This window comes from Pistacia vera, unplaced genomic scaffold (assembly GCF_008641045.1).
Source record: "Pistacia vera cultivar Batoury unplaced genomic scaffold, PisVer_v2 Contig10, whole genome shotgun sequence".
In the NCBI taxonomy this organism is placed as follows: domain Eukaryota; kingdom Viridiplantae; phylum Streptophyta; class Magnoliopsida; order Sapindales; family Anacardiaceae; genus Pistacia; species Pistacia vera.
Genome location: NW_022195027.1, coordinates 92,470 through 104,462, shown reverse-complemented (window position 1 = coordinate 104,462; position 11,993 = coordinate 92,470). Strand labels below are relative to the sequence as shown.

The 11,993-nt window shown below is 32.6% G+C and overlaps 1 protein-coding gene across 2 annotated transcripts; it reads left to right on the top strand.

Annotated features, from left to right (window-relative positions):
- Positions 1-4,051: 4,051 nt before the first annotated feature.
- Positions 4,052-11,352, top strand: LOC116111400 (tRNA-dihydrouridine(20) synthase [NAD(P)+]-like). Of its 2 annotated transcripts, none has more exons than XM_031398472.1 (9): positions 4,052-4,147; positions 4,249-4,354; positions 6,925-7,063; positions 7,876-7,930; positions 8,079-8,215; positions 9,039-9,175; positions 9,667-9,773; positions 9,995-10,122; positions 10,967-11,352. In XM_031398472.1, exons 1-9 carry the CDS (start codon positions 4,103-4,105, stop codon positions 11,037-11,039), a joined length of 927 nt encoding a protein of 308 aa, XP_031254332.1. In that variant the 5' UTR covers positions 4,052-4,102; the 3' UTR covers positions 11,040-11,352. The 2 variants fall into 2 exon arrangements, with proteins under 2 accessions (XP_031254332.1, XP_031253726.1); XM_031397866.1 differs by having other exon boundaries at positions 7,876-7,984.
- Positions 11,353-11,993: the final 641 nt, after the last annotated feature.

Here is an 11,993-nt window from a genome sequence, read left to right as displayed (position 1 = left end):
CACTATAAAAAGGCCAAACAGTTATGATTTATTAATTATTAAAAAAAAACTCTTAAAAGTCGTTTTTATTCTAACATCAATTTTTAAGTATTACATCAAGTATATTCTCTCTTAATTATATTTTAGTTTTAAAAAATTATATACAAATCACAAATCAAACCATTCTAATACCCTGAAGAAAAACCGTTTCAGAATGATAATTTGTGAAAGAAAAAAGAGATAAACAAGTGTGAAATAGAATTAAAAAAAGAGAGGCTAATTCTTCATTCAATAATGATTGAGTTGCCGATTAAACTACCGATTTGACATACTGATTAAGTTAAATTTTGAGATTTGGGTAATTGAACAGGTGAGTCGGTATGTAAAAATCGATAACTTGATCGATAAGTGTAGTATTAGTGTTCTTCATTTGTTGATGTAAAGTAAAACATTGCTTTACAAAAACTAATGGGTGGTTGGGTTGGGACCACACTAGTGAATAAGAAACACGAGGGGGGAGAATAAGAATCTAAATCTGAAATTTCATTCCTTTTTTTTTTTTTTTTTTTTTTTTTTTTTTTTTTTTGTGACCCACTTGTTGGTTATGGGAAGCTTCAAGGCAAAAACTTAAAAGTTACACATATGATCCATTCACATGAGACCTCCTCGAAACCAATAAAATAAAATTTAACTTTATCCAAAAATGGGCGGTAAGAAAAATGAATTAGTGGGTAACAACTTTTTAAGAGAAAGAAACGAGGGGAGGGAGGGATTATGTGGTAGAGGCTAAATGCTGATGCCTTTTTTCAGCAGGAGTGATTCTGATGGCGATAACGATGGGCGAACAAATAAGATTTTTATGAGATAAGTTGGTAAGGTATGGTGAAGATTTGTCCTCTTTAAGGGGAGGTGGGTTCTGTTTCTTGGAGAAATAAATTCAAACGGGAAGGTAGTAGAACTGGGGGAGTTCCAAACTTGGGGGAATTAAAAGGTGGATTCAATTGCAATCCACATTCTTCGTTTTTGCATTTCTTTAGCCTTGACCCATCCTACTTACAAATTTCCACGGACTTGACCCGGTTGATAGATGTTTCAACATTGTTTTATAGCGTTTAATTTTGGGTGATGTATTTATCAACTAACTAGTTTAATTGCTAAATAATTTGTGTACGTGTACAACAACATTTGTGGGTATGGAGGGTTGCTTTGTATTTGTATGTTGAAAATAAATATTTTGATTGGAGTGTTCAAATCAATTAGTACATACCTCAATTAATCCCTGAAGATTTTAAAATTATCAGCCGAATAAGAGTTCTAACAGTCACCCTTATTAGAGGTTGCGAGTACTCGAACTCAGAAGACCATGTAAATTTAGATTCTCATTTGCTTTTTTATCATCAGACCACCTAGTGGTGATTAACTGTCTAATCATCAATTCTCAAGAAAACCATACAATCCATATATAAAGTATTACATTATAAGTTTATAGTATTATTAAATAACAAAAAATTTAAAATTTAAAATGTTAAAATAAATGGTAAGAAGATAATTTAGTAAATATTTATTAACTTATAATAGTGTAAACTTTGACGGCTCATCGATGGTTGTTGTGTATGATTTTTCTATCAATCTCAGAGGATTATGATGTTATAGCTCGATCCAGAATCAGTTCTACTCAATCAATTATTCGACTCAGCATAAGCTCGTTGAGTTGTAGCTTGACCTAGCACAAGCTCATCGCGACCAATCCTTACAGTTGTTCAACCAGCGCACAGATAACATTAGATCCCGAATATTTTAGAAGGGATCAGATCGATAACAATCTTGGTGCAAGTTTTGCACTCAATAGTGAGAATATCAAAGTTGCATTTCAATATTAATTGTAATCTCTTTATTTTTGCTTAAACCCACTCCAACGATGAGAAAGGGGTTAACAAATTGTCATAGGATTATATTGTAAACTCTCACAATAAATACAAAAAACAGTGGACGTAGGCTCAAGAGTATAACTCGCTGAACCACTTTATAAACTCATTGTGTCATTTATTTTATTGCTTATAACTCATTACATTGCTAATTACTCGTAATCACACACACATCAGTTCTGATTCCGTCAAAATCAATCAGATCACTCTAGTTTGTGCAAATCTTGTATCAACGATGGTTTACATAACACTTCAAACCGTTCATGTTTTTTTTAACTCTAAATATATTTATATACAAATAAGATGATGTTAAGTAAGTTTTGTGATTTTTATTCTTTTTTTTTTATATAAATTAAATTAAATTTATTTATTCAACTCTTGTCCACTCGCTTTCAACAGAGACAATTACAGAAAAGTCAGTAGCTGAAGCCCACAGATTTCATAAAATAAGGTAAAACTTTAGTAAACGTTTCAAACAAGTATTGGAGACCTTGTGGTAAAATTTTGGCAGCAGAAGCAACATTAAAGAAAGGATAAACAAATTAAACTCCAAGATAATCTATTAATGGATTGGGATCTTTTAATATCTATTTTTAATTTAAATTTTCATTCACCTTATTCATTTGCAACAAAATATTTCTTTGTGAAAAATAATTTTTTATTCTAAATTTTTTGTTTCAACCATTGGATTAAGGTGAATAAACATATAAAACTTTTAAGTTAAAAAATTTAAATAAAAAGTTAAAAACTATGCAAAAATTATTGACACTTTCACCTAAGTTCATGTAATTCTTAAAAAACATGACGTGACACTTTAAAAATTTACAAAAATTAAATAAACATTTTATTAGTAGGTATTTACGTTTCAACTATTGCTTAAGTAACAAATTTAGGGTTGATTGAAGAAGGTGGATGGATGGCCCTTTTGAATGTGTAATTTGTCTACCCAATTCCTAAAGAGACACATTTGACATTACATTAGCATTCAATTATTCAATCCAAATTAATGTACAAAATCTTAGAACATTTCAAACCCGTACAATACCAAGGACACCTCATCAAGATTTAAGTACAAAGAGTAATCTAAGATTTAATATATAATTATTTAATTTTTTATTCAATTAATCTCTTCAAACTGATCAATTTAGTGTGCATTCATTGACTTTTATCATTGTCAATGATTTTGAAATATTTAATTGATTACTTTTTTATTCATATTTTGGAAACAAATGAACACGTCTATCTGCAATCTCTTCATTATACTTATAATCATAGGCATGACTTTGGAGATTTAATATTAATTTGAATCATAACCAAATTTTTCGAAAACTATTAAAAATTCTCCTATAATTGTTAAATCCTACTCAAATTATTTCCATGAATCTTGTAAGATTAAGCGATTTTTGAATAAAAAAACGTTTCTAAAACACAAAAATTAAGTTGGCAGAAACTATGATTATTATTAGAAATGATTAAATATCATCAAAGGTGGCTCCATCTGCGTTTACTTTCCAAATTTACAATTAAGTTGGCCGATTATTTTTCACAGAAATATTAATTAGCAATTACTATACGTCATACTCGAACCAAATCTTTTGGTGGCCATCTTGCATTGATGTGAAACATTTTGTGAAGTTGAAAGCCGGCTGCCTTACACGCAATTCAATTAGAATACACAAGTACATGCCTGAACGTGACATTCAAGAAAGATATTAAACCAAATTTTCAAGGATTTGGTCTGGGTTTTCTGATTTTCCATATAAAATACAACAATCTCATATTAACCCCACACGTACCTTTGTGAATCTGATTCGAGCCAGATCGCGAACCTTCTTGTGAAAACGACTTCGTTTAACTCATGTACTGTCAATTTATTTTTTGTCGATAAAGATTCATTAGTCTGTACCTATTTGAGTTCTAAAGCCTTCTCTCAGAAGGTTGTAATAAAACAATTTTTATATTATTACAATTTTTTATTTTTTCTCGTCGATAAATTTCCGTCTAATATATGTAATATGGGTTAGAGTTGCTGCATATTGGGCCAATCTATGTCCAAACTTCCCTATGGGCCTTAAACATCAAGCCCAACTTTAATGATCCGCTAACAAAATTGAATTTTGTCATGACTACAAATTGGGCTAACTGTAATCGACTGTTAATCGCACCACAACAGAATTTGTTTTGATTCGCCGGAAACGATGGAATACCACAACAAGCTCGTCCTCGCTCCCATGGTTCGAGTTGTAAGTCAATTCTTTTTCAAACTCCTTTTTATTTCTGTCTGCAACCAAACAGTGTCTACCAACTTTCAATTTTTTGTTTTTTCTGTATTTCTTTCTTTTAGGGAACGCTGCCGTTTAGGTTACTAGCTGCTCAATATGGTGCAGATATTACATACGGGGAGGAGATTATTGATCGTAAATTTCTCAAGTGTGAACGCAGAGTAAACGGTACTGTTTTTGCTCAACTTTCATAAAATTTCTTCCTTTTCTTTATTTATAAATTTTGTTTTTGCAGTTTCGTTAATTTCCTGGTTTTTGCTGAACTAATTACGTGGTTTTGGTTTAAACTAGGGTTTTGCTAATTATAATTGTGATTAATTGCTGTTTCATTAGATGATGTATCCAAAATGGACCAAAAATTTGTAAAAATCAGTTAATTTTGCCATGTCGCAGAAGGATGGTTTTACAAAATCAGTTTGCAATTGAGACTATTTTGCTGAGGAAATAAGTGTAACTATGCACATGGAAGCGTTGAAGTTTTACTGATTATGAATAGTTCGAATTTGAGAAATTTTACATCAAGATTTAAGCGTTTGTGAAATTTAATTTCTCCTGGAAGTGGTTTGCTTTATGAATTTACATCTCTCTTCAATTGTTTGTGTATAACTAGAGTTTTTAATTTGGGAAATGTGTTTGATAGGTGTTAGGTATCTATAGGCCTATGTAAATGAAATCAGCAAGCAATGATGTGAATGTTAGCTTTTAAGAAATGTTTTGCCATGGCAATGAATAGTGAATTCCATTATTTTCTCAAAGGGGTTGTGTTTGTAAACTTTAGAATAACTGGTTAGCGAACTAGTTTTATAAATATAGTTAGTTTGGGTATGCTAATGAGGAGGATGAAGGAACTAATGGTTGAAGTTGAGGTCAGCTGGTATCATAGGGTCTTGCTGCTATTTAGTTCAGATTTCAATTTTAAAGTTGAACCTGCACTCAGATTTCTTCAGAACTATGATGATTTCTTTCGTTGCTTTTCTTGTTTCTTAATTTGTTCATCCAATTGTTCACGGCTCTTTAGAACCTGAGTTTTACGTATTACAAGTTTAACCACTGCAAAGCAAGGTGCACTTGTAATCTTATCATCAAAAGAAGAATTGGTAGACTTCAGCTGGTTAGCCGGATGTAACTGTTTTTGGTTATTTATAAACATGATATTTTAAAGTAAACTTACTTTGGTCGACTCAAAGCATCAAACATGTTGAGAACGTTAATAAGATAGTAAGAGTTAGTCTTTTAAGCAAATCACTTGATGGCATTAATTTTTGTTAATGAATTTTGCAAAAGTGTTTCTTTCTAATGTAATCATGGAAGTGGCCATGTTTTACCCATGTATATAAAGTAGCATAGTTTATCATCAAAATTAGTTTCTTTACACCTAGATATCTTGTCAGGGACTATGTATTCTTTGGCATGTTTGCTGGTTCATGTTTTGTGTTGTCAATTAGGCTTGCATACTCATACTCTTAGATATCCAGGCTCAAACTGTTGAAATGTCTATTTAGCTTGTTATCGGCTGGAGCAATATAGCAAAATGTAGGCTGGAGATATCCAAGTGAAGGTTTCATCACTTTTGGTATATGCTTGAGCTGGAGAAACCACAAACCAAAAATATTGTATGACTAACCACAAACAAGAAATATGGTTTTCTTCATTTTCTTTTTTTTCGGCCAACTCAATCAATTGGACCAAAAGTTGTCGCACTGTAAGGGTTTTAAAGATATTACTAACTACCAACTTATTTACTCTTGTCCTTTTTTCTTTTTAGGTTTCAAAAATTTGGAAGTTATGAAAACTACTTGATTTGGTAGATTATAATGTTGTTCCTTCTGTGCTCTTTCTCTGGCTCTTTGTTGGGTTGGACTTACTTGTGACGAGGTCATGTTAAGATCCTTGACCCAGTTTTGATCAATCCATGTGCTGATGAGCTTGTATGAGGGTTTTGATTTTAAAAAACCGGGCAATTCGATGGACTCTTCAACAAGCAATTTATGATCAACATGAATTTTCTTTTATATAGGCACTTCAAGGTGAATTATTGTTGATTCTATCCTTATTGATTAAATTAGGTTACTAGCTCAACGTGGTGCAAACATTGAATTGGAGGTTGGGGTAGCCAATTATGTACTAGTCGAGTCCTAGCATGGAATAAATGGTAATTTTTTTTTTCATGTTTCAGATCAAATGAATAATTAGATTTTTTAAAACATTTTTAATATAATGAATGGTAAATGGTTTTAGCTTCTAAACAATTCCACTAGGTTTCCTTTGCCATCTTGAAGGAGGAGCAAAGGGAAACACTTTAGAATTCCTTCATTTTTTTAAGTGGAGCATGGTGGAAAAAGGGTGAATGAGAGAGAGAAATAAGGTGATAAGAACAAACATACTTGACACTTGTTCCATGAAATCTATAACTCCCTCAGTGAATTGATTTGGAGTGAGAACTCAAGACATTTCATGGCTAACAAAAATACCTAATTAATGACCTGGCTATACCTCAAGCTCTTCTTTGTCTCACCTTATTTATATAAACAAATCAATGAAGTGATTCCTCTACAGAATATTTTGTCTTTGTTTTTTTAATGGCCAATCAAATATACTTTGACGTTATTTGTTGTATATTTGCATAATTAATTGCTAATTATGTGCTATTTTTGGTGGAAGTTTTGGAAGGGAAAATTTGGTCTATTGTTGGTTTATGTTTTAATTTTTGGAGCCTCATATATTCTTTTGTTGTCCAGAATACATTGGGTCAACAGATTTTGTGGAGAAGGGAACAGATAATGTTGTATTTAGAACTTGTCACCAAGAAAGAAATCAGGTAGTATTTCAAATGGGAACTTCTGATGCTGTGAGGGCTCTAAACGCTGCAAAGATAGTGTAAGTTATCCAGGCATTCATTGTTTCCTTTCGTTATAAAGTGCTAATTCTGGTTACTGCTGTAGCTTTAGATTCTTGGAAATTATATATCTTGTTTCATTTAAGGAAGGTTTAATAGAATTCATTGATGCAATTAGCTCTCTAGTTGTGGTTCTTCTAGGCCTACTTGGCACTCATTAAATTTGGGTGGGGTAAAAGCAAATGCTGCAATTATCTTGTCTGAGTTGTTTGATATAAATCCTGAGAGTTAATGTGTGCCGTAATTGAGCCAGAAAATAGAAAGGTTTATGGAATTTTTCAAGCAATTTCATGTGTATTTATGCTATAAAGAACTGCATCATTGAGCCAAAACAAAGAGATATTCATATTTATAAATGTAGTTGCATAAGCAAGTCAAGCTGTATTAAGCTTAATAGACTATACCAAGTTGTGTTAGGCTCAAAATTGAAATGCTTGGTTTACTGCTGCTATTTGATTTATAATAATTACTTAGCAGACATAATAAGTGATTTATAGTAATTGCTTAGTGATTTCATTTATTATAATTGCTTAGCAGATGTAGCTTGGAACTTGCATTGGCATTACGCAAGGCATATTGGTTTCAGTGCATGCATTGAAGACTAATACTATACCAGATCTGTCTATGATTTCTCTCTCATTCATGTTCCCTGTAGGCAGCTTGGATTTTATATTTGTGCCTGAAATTTGGGGTTGGCCAGTTTAGAAGCATTTATTCATCCCTTGTTTGACCAAAACCTTTTCTCCACTCCTTAATTTGATTAAACATTATTGACAGGAATTTATCCATTTAGGTGTAAAGATGTTGCAGCGGTAGATATCAATATGGGCTGCCCCAAGTCATTTTCCGTGAGTGGGGGCATGGGTGCTGCTCTGTTGGCTAAACCGGAGCTCATTCATGATGTATGCTTGCATATACTTGGAGAAGTCTCATTTTCTTTTTTTTGATGTTGAAATTTTTCAATAAGACCATCCTTATTTTTATTTCTTAATCCAGATTTTGACAACACTGAAGAGGAATTTGGATGTTCCAGTGACATGCAAGATTCGACTTCTAAAATCATCTCAGGATACTGTTGAACTGGCAAGGCGAATTGAGAAAACAGGTGTTTCTGCTCTTGCTGTGCATGGAAGGTTGTTTCTAAGTTGTACATATTTTGTCAGGAGCTTTATACTTTTATTGGTGTGATTGAGCAGGTTTAGATTTTAATGGCTTCATTCCATGTTATGACATTAGCTCCATGAGATGCATGTGCGTATTTCTGTTTATCCAATATGATGGAATATTATTTACATATGTTTTGAATGGTCAGGCCAGTGACAAAATCAAATTGCTGAAATATGCATAGTGAATTGCCTTCTGATAGGAGCCTACTCTAACAACTCAAACAATTGGGCTGGGCAATGGGTCTTTCATGGGCTTGAGTAGAACTCTCTTTGGAAAATCAGTTTGCCAAGGGAGGGTGCTCAAGCCCTTTATAACTCATGTGCCCACCCTTTTCCCTTCCAGTTCGGGATCCTAACACCTTCCTTTCACTCCACCTTCCTTTCCAGAGTGAAAGAAATTCAATCAAAGCAGATCCTTTCCATGCCTTGCTTGGAACTCATTTGACTCCCAAGGCAAATTCTGCCGTTGCCAGGAGAGTAAAAAATCCTTCTTTTTAGATTAATTTTTTTGCTTGAGCCAGAAAGAATCTGGAATACTTGTTACTTCTCAAACGTGGAAGTGAAATATAAATTAAGTTATTACACAAAAAGATAATATCATTTATCCTCATAATCTAGCATCACTGTATATTTATATATCCTCTGAAAACCTTAAATGTAAGGCCCAGTCACGATGTTTGTGATTGTATATCTAGATTACTCATTGCATATCCTTGGAAATTTTAATATAGTATTTTCTCTCAAATTTTATTTCAGTTGTGACATGTATTTCTCTTGAAAAAAATTGCAGAAAAGTAGCAGATAGGCCAAGGGATCCAGCTAAGTGGAGTGAGATTGCTGATGTTGTATCAGCATTGTCTATTCCAGTTATTGCTAATGGCGATGTCTTTGAGCATGATGATTTTCAACGCATTAAAAGTGCTACAGGTAAATATTGTCTAATTGTTTTTCTTATTATTTCAAACTTCATAGCGTGATGGAGTTGTTACATCTTTTAATTTACAATACAGGAAAATGTGCATGAAAGTCTTAAAAATAACTATACAAGGTGGAACATTACCGAGATCTCTTCAATAGATTTTTGTTTAATTAATTTCATTCTAATAATTAATACTTTTTTTGCAGTTTTTTGATAATTATTAATTGATTTTTAGAATTACAAATTATGCACCATTGAAGAGTGTATATTCATCAAATATTGATTGTACGTTATACTAAATTTTTTAATGTTGTTACTTGGAGAGTTTATGGGTAGTTGAAATATCAAGCCTCCTTGGGGACATCTACAAATGGATTGGTTTTATATTGCATTACTGCAGGCATGAAACAGTTTCAATAGAATACTCATACTTCTATATTCCTTTATTGAATTCTGATTGATGTTTATGAATTCTAAGTGATCCTAGTGTTTTTTTAAGGTGCCTCGTCGGTCATGGTTGCTAGAGGAGCTCTCTGGAATGCATCAATGTTTTCTCCTGGAGGCAAATTACAGTGGGAAGATGTGAAAAGAGAATATGTTTGGAAGGTAGGTTTTCCTTTGTGTGTGTTGACTTACTATAACTCAATTACGAACTTGGCTCACATTTCCCTTCTGAAAAATTTGGAAATTTGTGTTGAAGTCAGGTTCAATTTGGCATGTTTTACAGTTTTTTAAATTTTCATAGCAATGGTTTCTGCTATATACTTTGTCTTTGCCATCTGGTGTACTACGTGTGACCTTACAATATTTTGTGCTTTTAATTTCAGAGCATCTTATGGGATAACGACATCAAAAGTACAAAGCACACTTTGAAAGAAATAATAATGCGTTATTCTTGCCTTGAACTCCCAGAAGGGAAGGCTGTGATCAAGTCAGAAACATTGGCAGATCTAGCGTAAGTTTTGATTTTAATAATCTCAGCTTAAAAACTTGAATGGTTTTGAAAATTTCCTCCACCCAACTGGTATTATTATTGTCATTGACTTTATCTGTGTATATTCTGGAGCATATTCAAGTTCTTTTCTTAAACTATGACAATATCATTGATTGAAGAAGTAATTACAAAAGAGTGAGCAGACTGTCCACAAAAGTAAAGATCCATCTAGAGGATCAAAAAAAGATCTATGCAATATAGGAATTCAAAAAAATTTCATTTGAAAGCCTTAAATTGTTAGCAAGTTTCTTTAAGTGATTAATACTCAGCGCATTCCTTTAAATATTTTGGAGCTGGAAGTATTAGTCCTGATTAGTTTCATGAACTACTTCTGAAAGTTTTTAAAGATGCTGCAGTGTATATGTAAACCTTTGAGAGGTTTTGCCAGTGCTAGCATAACTAGATATCTCTTTTCTAGAAATGTGAAGCATTATAAATTAGTAGTTATTCTAATGAATAAATCTTTTTTGTAGAACTGGGTGTGCTGCCTTTTTAATTAACTTTTCTAAATTTTTATGGTATATCTACTCTAATTTATAAAATTGCAGCTTTTCATGATAACGTGGACAGGCCTCAAGTTAGGTTAGGTCTCTGTCATAATAGACATACTATTACATCACATAGTATTGTTTTGACCTGCAATATTTGCGGAAATGTGTCTGGTTTCTTGACCTCCAATCCTGCCCCTAAGATGCTGCTTGGCTAATTGTGTTGCTTTTAGTTGATTGCATCTTATTTTGGCATTTTGAGGCTGTTGTTACTCGGGTGATTATCTTGAACTCTTATTGATTACTTGATCTTTCAGGAAACTTTATGGGGAGGAAAAGTACTACCAGTTTGTTAGTGATAACCGATCTTTGGTCAACGGAAGTAGATGAAATTTAGTGATTCAGTCAATATTATTGCTTGTTGTCCAAGCTTGAACGGTACAGAGTTTTGACAAATTGCGGACACACTACACCCACTGAGATTATGTAGGAAAGAATAAGAAAGGGTAGCGAAGTAGGGTGCTCAATGCTGATATTTTTTTTCTCAGTGCCCTGCTGGCAGAAATGTGCCATGTTGAAGGGGCTTGTATTCTTTGGAATGTGCCAAATGTGCTCAGTAAAATTTTGATCTATAACTTATGTTGTAAGAATTTTCAAAGTAGGGTTATTAATGATGTGTCAACTCTCCTCATACTTCTTTTAACTTTCTCTCCTCCATACATTTTGGACACCACGCGAGAATGTAGCCTTTCGGTGAAAGTGAAAGATTGAGTAGTTGGTAAGTAAATAGATTGCTCAAGTTTGCTTGTGGAATGGTTTTCTTTTGGGAGTAAATGTCTTCATCAAATCTACGTTTTGGTCATTTTTAATTTTAAAAAGTTATTTCAATATGATATTGTCCTTTATTGGAGGTTATTTTGTGTAAAATTTCTGAACTGCAGGGGTCAAACACTCAAACTGTAAGCGAGGCCTGTAATATTTGTCCATTTTATTTGAGCTTGACAGTTACTTTGGTTGGTCTCGAGTTATTTTCAGTGAGATTAATAAATCCGCGTTTCTTTAATAATTTTATAAAATGTCAGCCAACATGATTGACGGGGATGGGCCCATTCTTTTCCATTAAAAATAATAAGCAGATGAACCAATTAATTAAATTAATACATTATCCTTCCTATATTTTGACATAATTGAATTAGTTAATTATTATGTTTAACAGTTTACTTACGTTTTAAAATTTAAATAATAAAATAACACCGAATCAATTTTTTTTAATTTTTAAGTTTATAAAATAAACAATTTATCCACGCTATTTCAACCGACTCACAGAAGGGCCAGGATTAAACA